Below are 26,010 nucleotides of genomic sequence, written 5' to 3'. Positions count from 1 at the left end.
AGCTAAAGTGGTGCTTCAGGTTAAGAACAGTTTCAGATTAAGAACAGACCTCCGGAACGAATTAAGTTCTTAACCCGAGATACCACTGTAGTTAGTAGTCCTTACGTGATGTCATGACAGGCGATTTCACCTTTTGTCATTTTACACAAATAGCATTATACTGATATAATAATGTTCAAGCTTCCCAAGAACACCAGTGCTTTCAACTGTGGCATTATAAGTATATCTTTGAAGTGTTCAATTCTCAAACTTCAGATCACTAAGCAAAAAAGCCAAGCAAAAAGAAACAATAATTGAGTTTTAATCAGCACAAAATCACCAGACATTTTATTGTAATTATGACAAAAGTTTAATTTCGATTCATTTTGCATTTTTATACTTTTAAAAGTAAATATAAATCAAAGAATGTGAAAAAACCCACAAACACAAAAGAAACATTGCTTCTGTGACTCCAAAAATTACATAATGCATATTCATAACTACTCTATTATCTATCTGAACAAGAGTACAACAGAATGGAAAAACACACAAAGTCATTCTTCAAAAGCCTCCTGACTAAAGGTCTCTCCTTGTAAATTATTTAATATTTTACTCTGTGAAAACTGATAAAATGTATGAAGAAATTCCAAAAAGGATGAAATTCCAATACAAGGTACAACTTGAATTTCAGAATGCCTAAAACTTCATTTCTTCTAATAAAATAAAAAAAGATGTGCTATAGTCAATGCTCCCCACAGATAAACCTTCAGAACTACTGCAGTAGTTTTACTATAATAGGAAATAGGTTTTATTGCTGTGAAATAAGGCTGGCATACTTATTTCCAGCAATGAGTATATTTACTCATTAGCGTACATTTTCTGCAAACAACTCATCAAGCTAGTTAAACCAGAAGGATTTTTTTATGGAGCTGAATTTTCAGTATTGTGAATATGGGGGGGGGGGGGGGAATTAGTTGGCAACTTAAAGCATGAAATCCAACCTGTTAAGTAAAAATATGTATTTCATAGACAGTGACCAATTAAGTTATTATTTATATTGTAAAGTGGATGCTACAAACCATAACTGCTAGATCAGGTGTTGTTTAACTGGTTTCCATCTACAAACTATCAGGCTCTGAGAATATGTAAAATGCTCACCATAAATCCTGATTTTATCTTAAGAATTTTAATTGTTTTATGATATAACTAGATAGTAAATAGTCCCTAAGGAATGCTTTTGATTGGGCCCAAACAAATCAGGTGTCCATAACAGCAGCAGTTTTTACAGCATATCTTGAGCTCCATTTTATTTCATTGATATTTTACACTAAATTATAAAGCTAGTGAAAATTACATAGTCCATCATGCAAAAATTAAAAAAAAACAAAACCCAACCCCTTCAAGCAATGCCATTAAATAAACCAGTGAAGCAGGGGGCTGGCAGATGGAATATAGTCAAGCAATGTAAGCATACAAGCTTGCAATGCTACTAATAATTCCCAAAAGGAAGGAAGAGTATCAAGAGCAAATGTCGGAACTGAATGCCTTGTCTTAAATAAGTACAGATTCCACTTAAAGTGCACCTGCTTAACCTTTTTTCTTAAAAAAAGAAAATCCTACTAGTACAGCTATGCAAATAAGCAATACAAGCTAATCTTTTTACATTTTCTACTCTATAAAGTAGTAAATAGTTGAAACCTAAATTACAATCTTTAATATATGAAATATGCTTTCTGTACCATGAACTTTAAAAAAGAAACTAAATGCTTATTCATAAATGCTGGAAAGTCTGAGAAATTGTTGACTATCATCGGCTGGTGTTAAAGAAACAGGGTTGTATTACATTTTTAAAAATTTTCATAGTCAACAAAAGTTTTTTAAGGCTCTGAAAGAGAAGCAGTCACTTTTCTTGAGATCTTTTGGCAAGAGAATATATAAAATAAAGTGTAGCAGGGCCTACTGACATTTTTGAACTTGAATGTTCATATTTTTTAAAAGCCAGCTCATTCAGTGTCTGCACACAGTTATTGCACTCATGTATTCCTTGGAATACATTCACATCAACACAGTAACGATGATTGTGATACAGCCATGGCAAAAATAAAGTTTTCCAATTCAACATGAGATGAACTGCCCGTATGCTCAAAAACTTCCTCCAGAGAATTAATGCAGGCAGTTCTCATTTGATGTCTGAATGTAGTCATTCAATTATTCACACATATAAAATTTCACCAACTCTCATAAATACAAATTTGTCAGAGCGGAAAAGAGATTTATCACATGCAAACTCTTAATTAGTGTGGTATACTGCTTTGGAATATATTTCTATCAGAGTTAAAAGAGCATTTTTCAAAAGGTAACCAAAAATGAATTGAAAATAGGAGTTTACTGCTAAGTGCAAGTCCTTGTAGCAAAGTTAAGACAAGTTATGTTTCATTTTATCACTGCACTTTAGTCTTACTGAAAGACTACTGAAATCTGTCCATGTTTTTCTTAGTAAATGCTACATTTCAAGAATAATGGATCTATCAAGTAGGCATTATCACATCTACTTAAAACAAATTATTTTTCTCTATAGTATGTCAAGTACGATTTCAGAGATTCAGGAAGTGGCAGACTCATAATTCTTTCCCGCAATAAATTTATTGGGGGTTCTTCTGGCTTCAAGGCTTCACTGTGATCTTTATCATCCTCTTCTTTGTTGTCTTCTTCCATCTTTTCATCTTCTTCACTATCTAGAGGCTGAGGAATGAGCTGATTGCCTACAAACACATAGGTGTTAATCCTGCGCCTACGGCACCGTCTGCGTTTGCGTTTGGGTGGAGGTTTCGGAATAATACCCTTGGCTTGCAACTCATCATTTATATAGTTTCTAAGAGTGCGCCTAATGTAGATTCGAGCCAAGTCCTGTAGATTCCTAACAGCACAGGGGGCTGAAAAGAAAGAGAAAATTAAGATTGCTCTCTAGGTCAAGTTATCTAAGAGCAGTACTGCAAATCGATGGTGAATTTTTAACTAGGTAAAGGAAATAACCTTTGAAAGAAGTAAAGGTAAAAATAATATACTATGAAATGGATGACAACTAGAATGCTTTCAATGCCAAAAGATCAGTTATGTTGGCCAGTATCCAGTTAAAGGCAACTAGTCATACAGAACCAACAGAGTTTTAGACTTATTCTTCCTTGAGCAGTAGTCACACTGACTCATGCTGCAGTTTTGAACTGGACAATCAAGAACACTTTGTTGATATGGCATGAGGTTTGCCCTGCCCATTTATTGGGGGTGGGTGGGTAATAATATCATGTCACTTTTTCATGACTATCTTGCCCAAAATTTGATAGATTACAAGAGAATTCTATCAAAAGAGTGGGGCCATAGAGTTATTATGTAGTTCCTTCAAATAGGTCCCCCTAGCCACATATTTTTAAACCAGATCATGTTAAACAGAATGTAGCTCAGTTCATAGGTAATGCTAGGTCAAATAATGACGAACATGCAGGTTCATGGTGTGAAGATTGCAGCCACTACACTCTTCCCACAATTCTGCAGCTGCCATGCTATCCAGGGCTAAGGTATGGTTCAATGTTACATATGAACTTGGGCTGATGGTTTGTCTCCGCCGGACAAATCATGGGTGGTAGACCCAGAAAAATCGTTGATTACAGCTCATGGTTTGTCTGAAGTGAGAAACACCAAAAGCCTGAGTTCTGATGCAATACATTCTAATATAACTTTAAGAATATTTATGTAAGTATCATCAGTAGCTGCGCCCCAAAGGAAAGACTAGAGTTAAATGGTACTTACGAAGTCCCACAGTATCATTTTTGCTGCTGTCACTCTTGCTTGGCTGCACAAGTGGAGCAAATGAAACAGCAAGGATGTTTTTGCTTTCCCAAGTATTTTGTCCAGTTCTTTGTATTTGGGTTAGCTGCATGGAATCATTTAAGTTTCAGACACAAAACAATTAAATACATGACTTCATCTACACTTGTCCAATTCTCATATGCTGGCCTTGCTCTGACATAACTACAGCTTTACCATCACAAGGCTAAGCATCAGAATCACATGCTTCTTCAGTCAGCTGTGAGATCAGAAGCTTTTCCTTGCATTTTATTAAGCACAGTTTATCTTTTTGGCTGAACCTGAACAAACTGTTAGTCTTGAATATGATTACTGAAACAACCTTAGCTGGTTTCAATAAGCCACAGTTAAAATTAATCAGAGTCTGGGGTTCAGACATAATATTAAACTGTGCTTAATTGAAAATGGAAGTGGAAATATCCAAACCCCTCATGGCAACCTCAGAGGAGGAAGGAAGAGTATGCGAGTCCAACGCCTGCACTGGATTCTTCATGCAACAATAAAGTCAAAGTTCATTGTTACATTTGAGATCACTAACCACATTTGGACAGTCATATATTGGTTAAATAAACTGAGATATGACTCTTATGTTCCTGCATGCCATTCCCTGTGCCAGTGTTCAAAACTCCCATTGTTCTAGGCGCATTTTGTGACAGGGAATTTCATTAGTGCAAGCAGTTTCTGAGCTCTGGCTGCAGTACCTGCACCTATGATTTCAGATTAAAACTGCAGAGTGGAAGGAAAGGGGAACCTTTTTCTGCCTCCCCATTTCTAGGTATTTTCTGAAGACTGGAAAAGAGATCTTCTTAAGAATATTAGGGTGGGCAGGGGAAGGACTAGACCATGTGAAAAATAAATATAATATTTTAGCTGCAGTTCATTCATTTTCAGTTTTGTATTCTCGCTATTTTTTTTAAAAAGTCCTAGACATTCTGTTTTTGCACCCATAACCTAGGCTTAAAGTGCCATTATCTCCTAGCTTTCATATCTCAGTTTCTAACACTGCCCTGTGCTCCTATAGCAATCAGACCAGAAGTCTCTAATTAACCATAACTTCCTGCTTCAGCTGAACTGAGAAAGTATGGTTACCATCTTTCAAACCACCCAGGATATTAACTAACTTAAACCATTATTTAAAATATTACTCTGAAGTTGGCAACTCTAATTTCTTGGTGCGATGAAATGAGAAAGTGGGGCTGCTTACCTGTGCCTTTAACTCATTGTGTAGTCGTCTTTGCACACACACATACAGGTTTTGCACCTGTGCAAAGTGTCTTTCTGGAAGATTCTACAGCTAGGCTTGAGTTTTGGTGGATACTGCACTACCACCATCTATGTGCACAGTTCAAATTTTTGAACAACACAGAGGCCCAAAATTGAACAGTCTAAAACTTCCAAGACACACTAACCCCTGAAGATGGAAAGGACAGGCTGCGTGTCCACACATATTTCCACTCTCAAGAATTATGGTTACAGGAAAGTAACTTATCCATTTCCTTTGTAGTCTTTGCACAGCTACACACATAGGTAGAGTAACAAGCTGTTCCTGAAGGTAGGGGCAGGCACAAAAAACAAGTTGAGCAAGGCCTGTTCGAAGGAGGCACCTACCTAGAGACTGTTGAGTCAAGGGTTGCAACTAATGAGACTCTTCTAAGGAAAATGAGGAGCAGCAACAACCCTCATGGAGTGCTAATAAACCCACCTCAGAACAGGACTGTTGCAAGGTGGCAACAAGTTTAAAATACAGAAAAACACACTGTGAGCACAAGCTGAGCAGTGGCTACAGCAGATAAAAACTAAAGCTGGTCTGATGCTGGCCAGTTAGAAACACAGTCTGGCAAATTACCAAGGTATGAAATCATTTCCTTTTTTTCTGGATTGAGAAAACCAGGATGAATATAAGGTGGTGAGGGTCAATCCAAGAAAGACCAGCTATGGGAAGGAGGTGAGTTGTTGTGAAAGGGTTAGCTATCATGAGTGCATACTGCCGCCTGAAAAGGGACCACAGAAGTGAAGAAGATGCCACCAACAAATCCCTGTCACATAGAAGCGGAGGCTAGAGGGATCAATGGTGCAACTCCCTAGGAAATGTGTTCTGTTTTCAACATTTCTCTGAATCCCAGACTGCTGCTCAATGTGCACAGTTGGTGCTGAAAGTCTATACCATTACTAAACTTCCCTGTACAAAGGGTAGCAGACATATTAATAGCCCTCCTTACATAAAGTAGTGGTTCTTGGTCATGAGGAAGTCTGTAGGAAGTGAATCTGGACTTCTGGTCCAAACAGTAGTTAATCTCCACACCTACAACTGTTATCTAATAGTTGATTATATGTTCTAGCACCGGGGTACTGATCTTGAAAGATGCCATTTGTGGAAGAACAAAGAAAAACCTCTTTGCCCCAAATGTTGGTGATGTGAAAAGTTAATGCTATGTGCAATGCACAGATGCTGCCACCACCAAACACTTCAAGGGCTGCTGCAGCTAGATGAAAGGAAACCTAATGAATGCTCAATGATTCCTTCAGTGTAAATACTAAGTGAAGCTATCATTGAAAAGAGGAAAGCAAAATAAAAAGAAGTTGGGAGTGATATTGATATCAAGGATTCTTCACTCCTGATTCAAAGGCAGTAACAGTAAAGCCCCCACTTAAAAATGAAGCAGGGATAGATACTGGCATTGAGACTCTTCAGCTTTGATATGGTATCTTATAGCAGTTGAGTTACTGTGGGAAAAGTCTGCTGAGACCAATGCAACAACATAGCTTTGATCCTGAAGGAAAAACAATCTTCCATACTAAGCGAGAAGTGTGGAGAAAAGCGTGGGAGAAAGCTGCTGGCACCAATTCCTTTATCACCCTCAAATAATAACAAGATAGTTGCCTGTGGTGCAGCCAGCTGGGATAAGACCTCAACACTCTGTAATGAAGCAATGGCAGCAGAGACTCTGCATTGTAAGTTAGACAATTACAATCCCATCACTGAGGTTTTCCACACTGCTGTAAATCATCAGCAGATAAATCAGCTGAGATTCACACCAGCTGATTGAGGCATTTCTTGTCCCTGATATAGGGGTGGTGGCAGCATAGTAGCTGTAGAGCTGGGGCAGTGCTAGTTGGGGCTGATGAGTGTTCGAGTCAAGCAACATCTGGAGGGCACCACGTTGGCTACCCTTGTGCTGCGATTGCAGCTGATATAGGCAGTTCTGTATGTGGGAATCTGCAATGGGGTGTTGTTTAAAGAGGAGTTCCCCTCTCTTTTTAATGGCACTGGCATGCCTGAAGGCTGTCATCAGAATGGCTGAAGCAGCAATGTCTTGGTGTCATTGACCACAGGTTTTACACTTTGGGGGGGGGGGCTTAGAAGGGCTGAAGCCCAGTGACAAAGTGGTCACACCAAAAGAATAGTCAAAACAAGAGGAAAAAAGAAAACTAGAAAAATGGAAAACAAATGACTGTAGCATATAGAAAAACATAAAATGAACCTCAGAATAAAAGGAACTTTTTTTTTTTACTTTAAACAGATGAAAAAATAAGGAAGAGACTCATAAACACTGAGAAACACTACACACAACAATAAGATAGCAAGGCTGAGCAGGATGACAAGAGATGCAAGGGATTAAAGGAAAGACAGCTTTGGTGCAGGCCAAACTGGAAACTGACTAGCGAGGAGGAAAAGCATTGAAACCTCTGGGAAGGGTGATTCTGACGGCATCTCTACCTGCATTTGTGAAATAATAGTATTGGGGAGTTGGGGAATCTACTTATGTTATCAAGTCTTCAAAAGATTTCATACGAGGTGTGTCCTGTGACAGGAAAGAGTGAAGGAGAGGGAACCATGCACCTTAATATATGGATGGGGGAGGGGGGCACATGCGAAAACTAGAGCCTAGCTATAGAGTCTTCTCAAAAGAAGCTCTGTGGAGAGGCACAGAACCCATATGTGGCTCCACAGAGACTACTCAAAGAACTTGGATTAGTTAGATGCCTCCTGGTCTGATTGCTTGTGCCTGCAGTGACTATGTGGAGGCATACGGCTTGCTCATTTTTCATCTTAATAAGCCTGGAAATGATTATCCAAACTAAGTCACTGTCTAGTACTTCTCACCTTGAGAAAAAGAAGAGAACATATTTTTAATTGGCGGAATAGGGAGCCTACATTTATTCTGTTACATTCAAACATATTTCACATAATTCCCAGTTTACTTTCAGAAACACTTTATGTATTCTTGCTAACTTTAAAAAGGGTTGCAGGTCTACATTCATTTGTAGGGTTGTTGTAAACAAAGAAAACTCAGCTACTTTTGGAATGTTTTAGTACAATTATATCATTGACTGAAATCTGATGCATGCAAATCCATGAATTGCCCAGGACAATGAGTATTTAAATACATATATTAATATGCACAATATCCAGAAATTAAAGATGCATAATTAAAACTAGTTGTGTATATCTGATGGGAGAAAAGGGATAAGTGTTCACACTGAGAGCGCACAGATTTGCTTAAGAGGCCCTCCTTTGGTGTTTTCCAAGGATGGAATTAGAAGACATAATTACAGCAGTTTTCATGATAGGTTTTAAAATTCCTCAATACTTTATATATCAAAGATCTGTTAAGTCAGCATTACCTGTCCAATTTTCCCTGCAAACGTATTAAGCTTGCAGTCCTCTGGGCAGATCAGCAATACAACTATTTATTTTGAAAGCCTTTGCTTCAGTCCAGTGTTGTTTTCCCTTAATGGATAGCTATCAGTGATTACTGAACAAGAGTGGTATGATGTAAACCTCTCAATTCAAAAAGCATCCATGCTTCCTTAAAATATAGTAGTAGAATGAGCTGTTTTGTGTATTGAGGAGAAATTATAAAGTTGTTATATAATATTTAACTGATGAGCATTCTTATTCTAAAGGTATTTGGTAACTTATTGAGCAAGGCAAGCTTCTTAGGGATACTGTCAGCTTGAGCAAGTCATGTATCAGTGTACCTACACATCCCCATCTGTAAAATGGAGATAATTATACTCACCGTAGAAAAGCCCTTTGATATCTATGAATGAAAAATAAGTACTAAGTATTATTGTATCACTAAACGTTTCATGCTTTTCAAAACATTCTGTCCTTGACTGAAAAGGAAAGAGAAAGAAATGTCCCAGTTTGCTGGTCACTGAGCATTACACTGTGCTTTAAAACATATATTCACTCTGAGTCCATAGTTTCTAATTTGTCTGGATTTTTAAAGGACCAATTTCTGAATTACGGTGGGTGCACTTACCTGTTGGCTAGATCCCTTGGTACTCCTGCTAACAAATGAATAATGAAATCATGCAAGACTTATCAGATGATCTGCATGTCCTGAGCAATTGCTTTATTCAAACATTAGCAAAGCAGTGTGGGATCCAGTCACAGGGAAGTCAAAGGTATGCTATTTTGATAACATTACCATAGCTATCTAGAGCTCAGTTAAGAGATTAACTGAACAATGCTGAACATAAAACTACAAATAGCAGTAGTAGCACTGAAAGGGTAGCAGTCACTAATCAAAGTGCATTCTTAAACAGGCTGAACTGCAGCATGATGATGCCTTGATAACAGTATTAATTTAAGAGCAGGGATAGATAGCTTGTCTGAAGGTAGGACAGAGGATTCCTGTACATATAAGCTTTTTGTTGTTATGAACACATGAATTGGCCACTCAGTTTTTGTGGCACAACAAAACCAGAGGAGGGCTCTGTCAGAAAAAAGTTGACTAAAGGCCAGGGATGGTCCTAATAAGCTATAATGTGCACAACTGGGATCACTGGAAGTCAAAGGAAAGAGAAGAGTGAGATTATGTGGTCTATTGTTTAGATGTTGCTATTCTCTGCTTTAAGGTTTACAAAATACCTTTGTATTCACTGTACTGAGGCAATTGACATTAAGAAAGTCATTACGAGTCCACACACAAGAGAACTACTTTTTATCTGTTACAACTAAACACACATGACAAACATACTTAATCACCTGATCTTCAATAGGCATAACTAGAATGCCTCCAATTTTCAATAATATTTTCATGTAGTTCTCATGGTCTTTTTGTACACCAGCTCCGCAGTAAATCCGGTCATATTGATGACTATCTGATGAGATTTGCAAGCAGTTGCCAACTACAAAGGCAGGTTCACAAAATTCAAATCTGTGGATAAAACAAGCATTTCATGTTTTTATAGATACCATTATAGAAAAACACTAAATTGCACTTAAAATTACACTTTTTAGTTGTCCTTTGGCAAATCAGAGAAATTTGAGAACTAATGGGAATTCAGCAGGAGTATGGACAGTTTATTGTAATGAATAGCACTTACTGCAGTTGCATTATCTTGATGGTATACAGTACTTAGATTTACCATGAACACAATACATCTACATTTATTACAGCCAAATTTCAGTTATAGCTGCACATTTTAAGTTTCATTCATTTCACTGGACTTAAATCTCTGAATGTGTTTTACTTACATATAAATTCAAATTCAAATATATACACATTGCCTTTAGTTGACAAGATCCCTTTATATGAATTCATAACATGTAGTTCATATTGAAAACATTCCCTAATTATATGCACTGAGTCTGCGAGAACTCTGCAGTTCCACTCTTCAGAACAACTTTTCAAATAATTGGACATAAAGAAATCCTGCCTTGCCCCCTTCTTTAATGATCTGTCAATATATGGCAAAAATATTCATTTTAAAAAAGAAAGCTGGGCCTATGTCAACTCCTCTTAGTTTTTAATCTGCTGGCCAGCTGTAGGTAGATGCTAACACACTGCCCAACCAGATAACAATTACCACCATACCTGATTTATGTGCCAAGATACAATTTTGAAACAGCTAGTGTTCCATAATACACAAAATCTGGAATACATGGTGTAAGCCCTTTCATTCTAACCAGTAACAAATAGCCAAAAATATTTAAAACCACAGACACATACAGTAGGTAAAAAAAAGGTAAAGGACCCCTGACAGTTAAGTCCAGTCGCGAACGACTCTGGAGTTCAGGCGCTCATCTTGCTTTACTGGCCGAGGGAGCCAACGTTTGTCCACAGACAGTTTTTCCGGGTCATGTGGCCAGCATGACTATGCCGCTTCTGGAGAAACCAGAGCAGTGCACGGAAACGCCATTTACCTTTCCGCCAGAGCGGTACCTATTTATCTACTTGCACTTTGGTGTGCTTTTGAACTGCTAGGTGGCATGAGCTGGGACCGAACAACGGGAGCTCACCCCATCGCAGGGATTCGAACCGCAAAACTTCCGATTGGCAAGCCCAAGGCTCAGTGGTTTACACCACAACGCCACCCGCGTCCCTGACACATAGGTACTATATTTAAAATCTTTTCAAATTGTCAAATATGTTATATAGTCCAATCTGAAGCTCAGTTATATTTAGAGACACAGTACTCTTCTAGTATAACAATCTAGTTTATTCCTGATATGTGAAAAAGCATACTCAGAAATCTGAGCACTGGACTGGAGTGGGGAAAGATATGGCAAAGGATTGATGGATCCTCTTAATCAGCAGTAGATATAGCAAAGACATATCTATGTCAGTAAAAGAACACATTGAAAGAGCGTTCACAATTACTCATAATGCAATTGCAGTGAAGCAGGCATGATTAAGCTTTTTCAGCCCAACGGTTGCATTCTCTTGTGCGTAACCTTTCTGGGAGCTAAAGGCAAAAAGTAGGCGGAATAAAACTATGAATCTTACCTTTGTATATCAGGCTACATTCCAACCACACAAGGTTCAGAGGATTATGCATACACAAACCCCTCTGCCTCTCTATCCAGGAAAGCAAGAGGCATTATTACAATTCAAGAATACAGTCCAACCAGGCAAAAGCAGTTCTTGAGAGTGCAGCCTGAGGGCTAGATAGAGGGGCCTGGAAAGATCCATTTGACCCTCAGTTTTCCATCCCTGTGATAAAGCCCCCACTCATAATGGAAAATCCAGATACCCATCTCCGTAGTTTGAAAACTGCACAATTTAACATTGTATTGCAAACTTCTGTGAAATACTATGTGGCTGCAATAATTAATAGTATAGGTTTCCTTTAAAAATCCCAGAAAAAATGTGTGTGTTTTACTTCCACCATACAATAACTGTTTAAGGCCACAAAAATGAGCCAAGCAGACAACATACTTACTTATCAAAACTATCACTATATTTTATGAAGCTCTCCAGTTTTTCCTTGGCATATTCCACCACATCTGGATGAAGTTCTATTCCATGATTTATTCCAAAAGGGCCTGTAAATTAAGAATCAGCAGCAATTTAAGCCTCGCTAAATCAAAGAGTGCCTTGTATATGAAGGTGGACATTTGATATGAACACTAAGCAACTTTAAGCCAGTAGAGTATTTGGGAAGTGAAGAAATGTGAGGAGAAAAAGAGAGGGAGAGGGGAGGGGGAGGGGAGGGAGAGATGGAGAGAGAGAGAGAGAGAGAGAGAGAGAAAAGGAAGGGACTGTTTAATGAAACTCTTTTTCCTATCCAAAACCCTAGTTTCAAGCTGAAAGAGTTTAACAAGGAAATTTCAGCACAGCTGTAGCTCTAGTAGTCCCCTCTCCAGTCACATGGCTGGCACCTGCTGGGCTCATTGGCTTGTTCCTTATGCATTTCTGCTCTCATGCTTGGATCCTGATGAAACTACACTGATTCCTGGTCATGCCCCTCTGAGCTTCAGAATGTGTGACCAGGTTGGTAAAAATGGTGCATCCAACTTAGAGCTGATGGTTCCTGCTAGGCTATAAAATGAAGTGTGTGTGTGGGGGGGTGTATTTTAAAAAGGCTTTCAACCCCAAAGCTGCAGTATGTGTTCATAATGGACAGATTTTAATTATTTCATCTAGGATGAAAAAAATGATGTGATCATTTATACAAACTACTTTGAAATGTTTAACTAGAGAGGACCAGCTTTATTCTTCCTTTTGAGATAGCTTAATTATGGGATGGTTCCCACACTACATTTTCCTTCCCAATTGCTACTATTCACATGCCTGTGACAGAGTGAAGAAATGCAAGTAAAAACCAAGCTGGAGACAGACATAACCAGAAATAATGTCTACAGTCACACAACAGTATCTTTCAAAGTACTGAGATTGTGTCAGTTCCTGTAACTTTATCCAAGTGTTTGATTCAAGTGTTGGTCAAGGATCTGGAAGATCATGTTTAGTGAATAGTTTAGAAAGGTTGTCAACACATAACTTGCTCAAAATATTTCTATCAGAAGAGCTGTTTAATTATGACACTTGCTTTAGAAGAGAAATTTGAAGTATGCCTGTTTCCTCTTATGCCATCTTTCGCAGAAGGCATCTGCAAATATAATGTACTCTACAGCAGTGCAGTTAACACATGCAAGCTACATGGGAATTGAGTTGATACCTGCACTGATCACTGCTAATGCAAATAAACTAGAAAAACAGCAGAGGCAGAACAGTAGCTAAACCATCCACTATAGCTCCAACTTTCACACATGCCAGTAGTTTGATACCTTCTTGTTGAACTTCCCATGTTGCTGGAGGAGTTGCCATCTAGAACTGCTCATAAGAATATGCACCCATGTGTCTATGTACTTCAACACAAGCACCTTTGAAACAATGCTCCATTAGTAGCAATGAAATGATTTATGGATTTTAAGTTCAGGAGATGCTTGGGAAAGGTATCAAAACATTTAATTACTTGGATAAAGTTACAGAATCTCATGCCATGAACAATTCAAACAATCTATCAAGAAAAAAGTATAAATTTCATCCCCATAAATTTGGTCAATGCTGCATTAAGAGAAGAGGTATTTTATTCCCCACAAGAGGGAGCAGTGAACTGACATTCTTACTCCTGCTTTCTCTAGAATGAATAATAATTTGCAGGGATTTCCCCATGTCATTAAAGATTGACTTAATTATTTGTTAATTTCATTAATAGTTTTAATAATTTAAAAAAAAAAAAACCACACTATTCAGAACAAAACTGCATGGAATGCAAGAGATCCATGGCTCTATTTCCACTTTTGGCTAAACCATCTGCAGAATCTCTCAAATTTGGATCAGAACAGAGATGCTCGGAATATAGCATTCCTTTTCTGATCTATATCCCTGAGATATGATTTGCCATAATGTATAACGCAAGAGGTACTACCAGCACAGAAAGAATGGGTTATATGACCCCTTCTCCCTAGCATTAATGTCCAAATCCTACTGCTTTACCCAGTTTCTTTGAACTAGCAGCACTGGAAATCCAATCTCAGATCTCCCATATCTCATATTGTTTGGCCCTAAGTAAGAATGCAAGTGAAATACTCAACTCTCATTTCTAAAATAGCGAAATCATAAATAAAACACAAGTTATGAAGTGAAGAATCAAGAGCAAAAGGTGGAGGTTGCATTTGAAATTCTTGAATAATATTTTAAGGCATTGAAGTCAATTGTACATTAAGTACAATTCATCTGGAAAACCTCCTTATAAAGTGCTATGAAGCTAAATGACAGTTATGCATGCACACAGCTGTAAAACTGAGATTCTTAATAAATTTCATCTGCCATAAAACATATATTATTAACATTTTTTTTTAAAAAATATTACCTAATATTAATCCCACCATTGTGCTTAAATAGCCGGTTCCACTACCCAGATTAAGAAAAGACAATCCTGGCTGAAGTTTCAAAGCTTCCATGACTTCAGAATAAATGCAAGGGGCCGATAAATGTATATTTCCATGCTTCCAAGCCAAATCTTTATATGCATTGTCCCTATAGCCTTCTAGGTAGTAGTCACCGCGATCAATAGCTCTGAAGGCTTGCTCCACTCTGTCAGTACGAATATATTGTGCTTCTTTCAAGTTATCAATTAAATCATCATTGTCTTCTCCTGCACTCACAGCTCCTCCCATGATGATTTTCTATAACAATTCAATTAACTCCGGCAACACATTGGCAGGCCCTTGTTCGACGTTTCCATGTAGAAGGGAATCCAATCCTGTCAGGTTCAATACTGCTTTGCAAGAGGATCCTAAAAGATTTTTAAGAGGACATGCTTTTATTTTCACAAGTTATTAAAAAAAAATCTAATTGAACACAGGGTATGGAAGCTAATAATATTAATCTGTGCCTAATATTTTGAACAATGCAAGTATGAATCAACCCAAGTGTTTGGTGTACAACTAAAGTTCTTATTGTTTGTAACCATGAGCCCTAATAGGTCAAAGTAATCCATACCAAATGGAGCAAGGTCAAAACAAATGTACATTTGATTCTCAGGTAGACATAGCGCTATTAAAAGAAAGGAGCACATCCATATGAAATACACAGGAAAACACGCTGAGAAACAGAAAAGGAAAAAAGAAAGTTGTTTCAGTGCCACAGTACCAACAATCAATACAAAACATGAGTATAACAGTATTGTGTTATTCTAACTGAATATAAGGATGCACAAGTTGGCACTCAGCCTCCTGTCTAACTCACTACACCCATTAAAAGGAAAACACAGGATAAACCCTGGATTGTATGGTGATTTTAATTCTATTATCAAAGCTAAATGTCTGGGGGAGGGCAGAGACTTCATGCAGTAAAAGGTTGGGTTGAGTCTTCAACTGCTCTGAGAAAAGTATCTTGTATTGTTCTTAGAAAAAGGACAAAGCCAAATAATGTAACCAATCTCTAGTTTTGTTTCAAGGTCGGTGCAGGGAGAATTGCACCAGCTAACAAGGTACAGAGAAACCAAAACAAGACACTTGTTTGATTCACTCTTTAAAACCCAGTTAGCATCAAGGAGCTAATTATCCAGTTTTCGTCTACAGTTTCCCCCCTGAAAACTCTGCATATTGTATACTATTTATCTTTCCAATTTCCATGAAGCAGCAGCAGCTACTTATGCATGGTATGACATGTAAAACTTGCAATGAGATAAAGTAATCTTGTTCGTCCTGAAAGGAAAGTGATTTATTTTCAAAAAGAAGTTGAGCTATATTCTTTTTGGCTCACACAATACATTAGGTTTTAAACAACTGTCAGCTGCTCAGCCAATGCATTGAAGTATGGATTATGGGGGATGCACTGAAGTGTGTGTGGGTAGAATAGTTCAAGAGAGGCAATGACAACATAAGGGCCAGCTCCAGGACTGCCCCTACCACAAAGGACATTGACATGACCTGCCCTGTGGGAAAGAAGAAGAAAGATGGAAGCAAGCAAATATAACATCAGGATAAATACAGAATAAAATCAAGGTGGCTTATAAACAAATTGAAAGCCTGTAACTTATATAAAGCAACTTAAAATGAAACTTTATAACAAATAAATTCAGACAAATAATGTTATTATATACAATAATACTAACCAACTAGTACGCATATATAAATCAATAAATAGACAAACAATTAAGTACATTATTTTGGGCAGGAGACAATAGTGCATGGTCATATTTATAACATGGCGTAACAAAATTCCTTTATTGATTGAAAAATACATACCTTACAGTCTTCCAAAATGCAGCAATACAGAGCCCCCCCCCCCAAGTTTTCTTCCGACAGTGATAATTTGTTCCCTTACGCCCTTCAATATCTGCCACTGAAGAGGACTCCATAGTCAAAACATGCCTCAATTAGACATTGACATCTGTCTTATGCAATTTGCACTTATATACATACATAAACCCGTCAATATTACTGTATATGAACATGTTATTGGCCGCTTGGCTAGGAGATGCAATTATTTGTATAAAGTTTCAAAATGTTACAGGCTTATATTTTATTTATACACCACATTGAGTTTGTTTTGCATTCATAAGTACTGGTCAGGAATTATATTTCTATGTGACAAGGCTGGAACATGATTGATTATTGGATAGAAAAGTTTATTTTTATAAGAGCGCTTTCTCTTGACCACTCTGCATCCTCCCTTACCTGTTTCTCCTTATAATTATAACTGTATCTGCCATTCCTCCAAAGAGCTTAGGGTAGTATATGGTTCTTTGCCTATCCTATGAAGTAGATTGGGGTGAGTGGGGATCTGAACCAGGGTCACTTTGATCTTACATTAATGCTAACTACTACATCCTGCTGGCTTTTAACACATTTCTATGACATTTTTTTCTCAGCCTTACTGCTCAATTGCAGTTGTCCTGGGATCACTAAAGTAAAAGAAAGTGCACTCTGGCTTTTGACACTGGCAGACTGCAGCCCCTGCTTTACAGAAAGATTGTGGCAAAGAGATGACCGGTTTGATCTCATACAGCAGCCGAAGTGCATGCTACTCCATCCCTGGCAGAAGGAATCCATTGTTCCAATTGCCAGTTGCCTCAGGACTGCAGAACTGAGGGGATCAAAAATGATGAAGTGGGGATGGACATGAATGCATTAGAATCTATTAGAAGCTTAAAGGATCATCTGTCTGATACAGATCTTCCTTCATCTGCATGTCTATTCAATGCCCAATCTAAAGTATGATATGAAATGTGTAATTTAAAGGTTAGAGGTTGGTTCTGAGATTCCCAAAATGCTCCTACCCATCTCAACTACCTTTCATAATACAGGCACTTGAGGTAAAATACAGAACACTGATGTCTAATTTATTATCCTAAAAAAGGGTAGTAGCATATGCAGGAAAATGCATCTGCCTATAACTTTAATTATAAAATCAGTATTGTAGGGGGTACAAAGATTGCCTACCCATACAATATGAATCAATCTCTCAAAGTTATAAATATAAATAAATAATTTTTTATTTATATCCCGCCCTCCCCAGCCGAAGCCGGGCTCAGGGCGGCTAACAACAATAAAATAAGACAATATTTTAAAATCATTTCATTAAAAAATTACTTCAAATCAAATTGATGGCAACCATTGGGTAGAGTTCTGTGAAGATTGCCAAAGGAGGGAGTCAGGCTGTGCCCTGGCCAAAGGCTTGGCGGAACAGCTCTGTCTTGCAGGCCCTGCAGAAAGATGTCAAGTCCCGCAGGGCCCTAATGTCTTGTGGCAGAGCGTTCCACCAGATCGGAGCCACAGCCGAAAAAGCCCTGGCTCTGGTTGAGGGCAGCCTAACCTGTCTGTGGCCTGGGACCTCCAAGATGTTTTTGCTTGAAGATCGTAAGTTCCTCTGTGGGACATACCAGGAGAGGCGGTCCCATAGGTACGAGAGTCCTAGGCCGTATAGGGCTTTAAAGGTTAAAACCAGCACCTTAAACCTGATCCTGTACTCCACCGGGAGCCAGTGCAGCTGGTATAGCACTGGGTGAATGTGATCTCGCAGCGAGGACCCCGTAAGGATTCTCGCTGCAACATTCTGCACCTGCTGGAGTTTCTGGGTCAGTCCCAAGGGCAGCCCCACATAGAGCAAGTTACAATAATCCAGTCTGGAGGTGACCGTCGCGTGGATCACAGTGGCTAGGTCAGGGCGAGAGAGGTAAGGAGCCAACTGCTTAGCTTGGCAGAGATGAAAAAATGCTGCCTTTGTTTGACTCTCAGCACAACTGATATTTTTCCCCTATGAGATTTATATTTTCCCCTATGAGATTCCTCCATTTGCATTGGGAAGGGCACCTATCAACCCCATAGCATGCATTTTTAATCCACCCACACAATTTCTCCGATAGGAATGCTAAGTGTAGGGACGGCTCCTAAATACGTTTGTTAGTAACTAAAACCCTAGGCTGGAGAAGTTGGCATTACCAGTACTGGAACAGGGCTTAAGAGGTTGCAACCTCAAATACTGTACAATCAAATCCTAACAATTTTGTATCCTTTTAACTATTCTCTAATTAATATTCATTAACCAAAGCCCTATTTTGTACTAAAACAATCTACTTACTGAAATAAAAAGGGAATCACTTACCTAGAAAAATGGTAATTCTAGGAAGAAGCCTTCTGGCCTATCTTTCCTTGGCTGTATTTTTCTGCAAGTATCATCATCACAGAATTACTGTAAAATAATAAAGTGAATTATTTTAAAGCATTTATAAACTGTTTAATATTTTTAAAATTCCTAAGTCATATACAATATAAAAAACAAGCAACACAATTAAACAAACAATATCATTAAAACAAAATTCAATCTAAAACCAATAAAGCAGAATTATTAAAGTATATGCAGGGATATAAAAGCAAGTAAAACAAATTCAGGGGATTCAAACACATAAAACAGGGTCCAATCTTATGAGTCAGGGACCACCTGGGCACCACAATCTTTACAAGATGTCTGAAACAGCCGATGGTTGCTTAGCCACATATTACAGAGAAAGGGGCTACCACAATACAGGGGCACAGCAGGGGTGGAGGGAACTATTATTACATATTAAATTTATATAACCAGGGGTCTCAGGGCAGTTCATGGAATAACCACTGTGAATAACAAGCTGTGGGCCAAACCACTGAAAGTGCTTTATCTACACTATCAGATCATGTCAATGAAAAATAGATCCCATAAAATTGGGCAAGATGTGTTGGGACACCTCATCTAGCTCTGTAATTATGGTAACATGGCAAACATGTCACAGCAGGCCTCTGTTGGTTCCAACACTATTCCTGGGACATGTGTGAAAGGTCCCTTCACCACACAGAAAAGCACTGATGGCCAGGCGCTTGAGAATGCAAGGGAGGCACCAAAGTAAGCCTCCTTCACCTCCTGCAATAGGCACGACAGTAGGCACATGTTCAGTCAACCTCACACTGAATCTTATGCCACTTGCATTCTAGCCTCACAAATCCTTTTTCATATCTTGAAGCATCCTGGGGGAAAAAAGGGATGGTTCCAAAGTGTCAGAGTGGGCATTCAGCGGCAATCATATCAACTTCCCGGCACATCTTGTCATTTTATCAACTTCCCGGCACATCTTGTCATTTCATAGACAGCCCAAAGAGTCAATAGAATTTCCAGTTCTGGCTTCTGGAAAATCCCGCAAAGCATTCAGGAATTCTTTGGATTCTGCAAATCCCTAAGGATGAATCATCCTAATGGGTCCTACATCTATGCATGAACAAACTACCCCAGATAATTGTCTAACCACAATTCTCTGTCTCTGTCTTTCTCACACCCACACACCAAAAACTTTCGTATGTGCTGTGTCAATGACAACTTGGGACAACCCCATGTTTGCCACAGAGGCCATGAAGACCTCAGTTGGCTCAGTTAAGGTAACTTTAGCATGTTGACTTCCAGTACCAGCGTCCTGGGGTTCTTCTGCACCACACTTCAGAGCACTTTTGCCAGATTATTCAGCTATGCGACTGAGCAGCAAGCTGGGTGGCATACCAACAGCCCGAATTTGTCCAGTCAGAAGATACAGGCACCTGTATGCCACCCAAGTGTGGAGAGATTTCAATGATGAAACTTTTATGGACTAGAGTTATTTGGGGTGCTGCTGCTGCAAATAAAGCTAAAATATACATATCTGCCTGCATACAGTCACAGAAATCAGACATGATTTATTTAAACCTTTAAGAAGATCAACTCTAAGTTTCTAATTCCTGGATTCCTGAACAACCATGCACACTACTTAGATGCCGCAACAACTAAAATGTATGTTTGCAACCAAAGACACACTTTATGCTACCCAGGACAGTCGACAGTCCAGGACTATAACCTAAAATTCCTGAGCATTAAGCCCACATGCAATTCAAAGTACATAGTTTATATCTGCTTATCAAGAGGATTTATTAATGAAGGATTTGTGTTTGATTTGCACAATGCTAAGACCACTAAGTGAGAACACCTACCTGAATACTATAAGTGGTCAAAATTCTTTACAAGGGCTAGTAGTTATTATTACTGGACAGAAATGCATTACTTTGAGTAAATGTTCATCTGCACTATTTGGAATCTAAATAGTACTAATTTGCACACTAATTAATACAACATATCATCTATTCCATCTTATGTATCATGCCATGTGTACTGCATCACAGCTTTGTGCAACTGACTTTAACTTAATAGGCAGTATCCAATACCAGGGCAAAGGATGCTTGTGCAAGGGAATATCCTGATACTTCCTCTTCTACATTCTAATCCTGTGTGCCTCCCTATAGCTTCTCTCAATGTTGGGTAACACCCTACCTCTCAGTAAAGGTATGCTGGAGGGGAGAAATCAGGTAGAAAAACCTTTCATGTGCATAGAATCTGAGTTATTTTGACTTCTTAAGTGTTCAGTATACAGCCATGACCATGTACCAGCTACTAAACATTTACTGCATACTGTAGCATGCACTGCAGAATATATCTGCCTACTTGTTTATCATTTGTATACCAATTATGTTTTGCAAGCACATATTTAATTCTGGAATTTTAAGGAAAACTGACCCGAAGAGCAAAATTTCATAAGACACAATAAAATAATGATTTGTAAAACCCTATTTATAAAAAGTGCATTTCTGTACTATTTAGGAAGCACTAAGTAAAGGTACCCCTGATTGTTAGGTCCAGTCATGGAAGACTCTGGGGTTGTGCATTCATCTTGCTCTATAGGCTGAGGGAGTCGGCGTTTGTCCGCAGACAGTTTCCGGGTCATGTGGCCAGCATGACTAAGCCGCTTCTGGAAAACCAGAGCAGCACACGGAAATGCTGTTTACCTTCCCACTGGAGCAATACCTATTTATCTACTTGCACTTGACGTGCTTTTGACGTGCTTTGGTGGGCAGGAGCTGGGACCGAACAACAGGAGCTCACCCCGTCGCGAGGATTCAAACTGCCGACCTTCCGATTGGCAAACCCTAGGCTCTGTGGTTTAGACCACAGCATCACTCGCATCCCTTAGGAAGCACTAGGCCTCTGACAAAATAGTGTTTAGGCATTTGTTGCTAGTACATGGCTTGTTTTTGTTCGGCCTACTGTCGTACTAAAAAACAGTTTTAATATAACATAAAACATAATATAACATAAAAGTAGGTATTTTGATTTACCAGCTTTTGGAAAGTATCATCAATAATGTGATCATGTTGAATGCTAACAATACTAAAGTAAGTGTCTATAGAAAGAAAGCTATCAACACTAACAGTTATAACCTGATACACAGTATGCACAGCCAAATGAAAAACAACACTAGAGTCTAGAAACAACTACTATTTGATACAAGTTAGAAACATACAGATTGAATTACATTAAAAGTCTGATTACATTAAGTTTCTAATTTTGTTAAAAATGTCCCCACAATAATCTCTTGGATAGTAAATATTGCCAAGCAGTCCCAAAGGAGAGCTGACTCTTCAACGTGCTTTCACCTTTTTGTTTTCCTTATCAATAGATGTTGAATGGGTAGGGTGAGGTCGGAGAAAGAATTATGATAATATCCACACTTAGACCAAAGTTGCTTTTTGTAAAAACACTCAGAATCAAATACAATTATTAGAAACACAACTTCCTTTGTTGTTGTTTTTAAAAAGAAGTATCCTCATATGAACTATGTTTCCTTTTACCTATTGTTGCCATTCTTTAGTAAAAACTGGTAGTTAAGCTTGCTTGAAACATGTATTTCCCCTTCTGGGTTAAAAGCAACTTAGGGGGATATTTCAGTAGGAAAACTGCCTGAGAGGAACAGGTTAATAAGCTCATCAGCCCAGTGCCATCGCACCACAACAGTCTGCTGCATTCCTGAAGCAGTGAGAGATGAGAACCAATGTGGTGTAGTAGACAATAGCAATGGACAGGGATGGGAGAGACCCAAGTTCAGAACCCACATGGCCTAATCTACCTCACATTAATAGCTCCAGTATTGTGAGGATATGTTAAGGACTGATTTCTATTCTGAGGTCCTTTAAATAAGTGAGGAATAAAAATTATAACGAATAACACATAAAACAGATACCGCCGTAGCTTAGAACAGGGGTCAGCAACCTAAGGCCCATGGGAGGTCGTTTAGACCAGCCCATGAGCCACCCCCAAAAGAGTGGCCCGCTTACGCGCTGTGCTAAACCGGCGCAGCACAGTGACTTGCTCCCGCGGCACTGGAAATCACGTCTGCGCAATGCTGGAAATCGCGGGCACTTGCATGTGCGATCCAGCCCACGGAGGGATCTCCGCGGGACCGATCTGGCCCAGGCAAGTTAAACCTTGCTGTCCCCTGGCTCTTTTTTTGGGGTGCTGAAACCCTGGATCAAACCAAAGAGCTTCTGCTCTTGAGAGCAACTAGCTAGCCACTAATTGTGACAAATTGTTACCCATTATTCTTGCCCTCAATCCAAGTGATATAGAAGGGGTTGAAATGCTTTTATTGATGTTATGATTATTTTAAATCAGATGTGGGGAACTTTGGGCACTCCAGATATTGCTGAAATACAACCCCCATCATTGGTCATGCTTGGTGGGGCTGATGAGAGTTGTAATTCAGCATCTAGAAAGCAAAATTTCCCCAACTTTATATGATTTTAAATTGTCTGAAATCTTGTAAGCTCTCATGAGAAAATATTGTATTTTAAATGGCAGCTAAATTAAATTAAACATAATCCAACACAGAATAAAACCACTTAATGATGAACTGAAGTGGGGCGAGGATCCCTTTTGGCCTGATGGATAGATCTTTACCTCCCCCCACCACTGCAGGTCAACTTTGACAAGAGTGTGTCATAATGGCATCAGTTGATGGATAGGTGGGTTGGACAGCAAGTTCAAGCCTGCTTTCTCCAGCAATTAGCCATATACTAGAGTTTTCTGCATGTAACCCTACTCATACAACTAATCCAGTTGTGTCTCTACCTGCCCCACACCTGACGACACATGGAGAAGGTGGGGGGGGGGGGATGGCCTGTTGGGCCAAATCGGGAGGTCCCCCACCTCAGACTAAATCATTTGCAGCATATACAAGTTTACCCACTAGCTTTGAGAAATGTACATGAATTTACAGACAAACAGCCCTGCCAATGATATAAAGTCCAATCTTGCAGTGCTATCTGCCTCTCCTGCACTATGGGGAAAACCACAGAATGACATATTCTGTACATTTATTATAGTGCCTACTAGACTGGTACACTTTCATACTTTCATACAATAGTACTTGTGATTAGTACTGTGCATGAGATTCAAATCACCACTCATTCATGGAAGTTATCATTGGTAAATGACTTTTTAAATCTTCCCATTAAGAAGTCAATATGGTTTTATACAAGTCATCCTCTTTTGTTGAATAGTTAGCCCAAAAGTTTATATCCTGTAGTGAATATTGATATTCTTAGTACTGCAATTCTTCCTACCAGATAAGCAATTTGGGCTAAGTATATCCAATATTCTTTTAACTGTTAACTTATGATAGCATTGTGTCATACACTTCTTGAATCTGTGAATGTGTTCTCTTATCTAGCTGCAGATGTTTAGAGGGAAAAATGCAGTTCAAAAAATTTCTCCCTATATTTAAAAAGTTCTGTTAATAAAAACTTTCATCTTCTAGTTGCTGGTTAGGTGTTGTAAATTAGAGGGGTTGTTTTTTTTTAAAGAACCAATATTATTCCTGGACTCGTTTATTAACACAGATTAAAAGATGCATTTGCACACATAGTCAGATGCTCACCAGTTCATCACCATGACCACCAACACCAAAATTAACTGAGTAGGAATGATGTGCTGTTAACGTTCACCAAACAGGATTTAGATACTGTTGAAATCAAATGGCACATATTGCAAAGCCCACAAATGACAGCATGTGGAGAAAACATGCCTAAACTAACGTATTTCAGTCAAAAAATTAAAATAAACCCCACATTTAACAATGTATTCAACTGGAATGCCTCTCTACCACTCTCACACACACACTCACACACACTGTTAGAAACAGATATGTAAGCTAGGAGCTAAATGGCACTTAAAACTAGGTTATGGGCACAACGACGGAATGTCTAGGTGTGCTTTTTTATAACAAGAATACAAAGCTGAAAATGAATGAACTGCTGCTAAAACATTACGTTCATTTTTCACATGGTCTAGTCATTCCTCTGCCCACCCCCCTAATATTCTTAAGAGGGTCTCCCCTCTAGTCTTCAGAAAGTAGCTGGAAGTGGGGAGGCAGAAAAAGGTCCTCCTTTCCTTCCACTCTGCAGTTTTAATCTGAAATTTTAGGTGCAGTACTGCGGTCAGAGCTCAGAAACTACTTGCGATAATGAAGTTCCCTGTCGCAAAATCCACCTAGAACAATGGGAGTTTCAAACACTGCGCGCTCGCTCGCTCTCTCTCTCTCTCTCACACACACACATCTCACAAGGACTACTGACAAATAGAGCAGACCCCCCTCCATTTCCACAGGAAACAAAATGCATCTACTGTACTGTGTAGCAGCAGGAGAAAGGTTATGTGGGTAGGTGGGCAAGTATACATGTGTTATGATCCATACTGCTCCAAACCCACCTTCTAAAGTTCCTCCTTTACTTGCTTCAGGCAGAGCAAGAAATAGAAATGATCCAACCTTTGAGAACACATGACAATTTGTGGAATGAGACATTTTTAAAAAACACACACACCCTGAAATGACTTAAAAGTTAAATGTCATTAAATAGACATTTGGTGCCTCTGTGGGAGGTGGGATTGTAAAAACAAAACAAAACAAAAAAATCAGCTGTTTATGAATCACTGCTTATGACTGATATATATTGCAGATAAAGAAGAAACACACACACACACACACACACACAGAGAGAGAGAGAGAGAGAGAGAAAGAAAGAAAGAAATGATCTACCTGAGAGCAACTCTGTGAACTAAACACATATTTAATGGGATGAATTTGCAATGGAAACTCCTTGGGATTCTCAAATATTTAGGCTGAAATCCTAACCTTATTTACCTGGGAGTTCCTTTGAATTCAATAGGACTTACTTCTGAGTAGGCACAGTTACAACTGCATTGTAAATTGCTGTGGAGAGATAGGGGAGGAAAATGAGGGATTTTTTAAAATAAAAAACCAACAACAACCCAGAGTAACATAGTTGGTCAAATACATGTTTTGATTACACATTCAGAGTCTATTAACGTTCATTCAGAAGGAACTCACATAGAATTCAATATAAAACTGTCAAGGGTAGTTAGGATAACAGCCTAAATAAACTTGAATAACTATTCCATACTTCTCAAAAATAGTAAGCAGTACATATTTAGTACAACTTTGCACTATTTAGTTTGATCCCAGAATTTATATGGCTTTTGTATGAGGCTCAGAAATACCATTCAGAAGTTACTCAAGAGG

The 26,010-nt window shown here is 38.7% G+C and overlaps 1 protein-coding gene across 23 annotated transcripts in view; it reads right to left on the bottom strand.

Annotated features, from left to right (window-relative positions):
* Positions 1 to 325: 325 nt before the first annotated feature.
* Positions 326 to 26,010, bottom strand: part of PCMTD1 (protein-L-isoaspartate (D-aspartate) O-methyltransferase domain containing 1) — a 32,075-nt gene continuing 6,390 nt past the window's right edge. For 3 of the 23 annotated variants that reach the window (XM_083747971.1, XM_083747970.1, XM_083747968.1), the window contains exons 2-10: positions 25,644 to 25,680; positions 18,693 to 18,779; positions 16,334 to 16,430; positions 14,452 to 14,877; positions 12,019 to 12,121; positions 9,839 to 10,010; positions 8,865 to 8,885; positions 3,784 to 3,907; positions 326 to 2,912 (exon numbers count right to left, since the gene is read on the bottom strand). In XM_083747971.1, coding sequence (XP_083604097.1) covers positions 2,542 to 2,912; positions 3,784 to 3,907; positions 8,865 to 8,885; positions 9,839 to 10,010; positions 12,019 to 12,121; positions 14,452 to 14,758 — 1,098 coding nt within the window. In that variant the 5' untranslated portion in view covers positions 14,759 to 14,877; positions 16,334 to 16,430; positions 18,693 to 18,779; positions 25,644 to 25,680 and the 3' untranslated portion in view covers positions 326 to 2,541. Of the gene's footprint in view, positions 2,913 to 3,783; positions 3,908 to 8,864; positions 8,886 to 9,838; positions 10,011 to 12,018; positions 12,122 to 14,451; positions 14,878 to 16,333; positions 16,431 to 18,692; positions 18,780 to 25,611; positions 25,681 to 26,010 lie in introns of those variants that run through there. The other 20 variants (XM_083747952.1, XM_083747963.1, XM_083747972.1 and 17 more) reach the window with 12 other exon arrangements.

This window comes from Podarcis gaigeae (genome assembly GCF_964106915.1).
Source record: "Podarcis gaigeae genome assembly, chromosome: 7".
In the NCBI taxonomy this organism is placed as follows: domain Eukaryota; kingdom Metazoa; phylum Chordata; class Lepidosauria; order Squamata; family Lacertidae; genus Podarcis; species Podarcis gaigeae.
The sequence above is the reverse complement of the archived record's forward strand: the minus strand, read 5'-3'. Positions and strand labels throughout refer to the sequence as shown.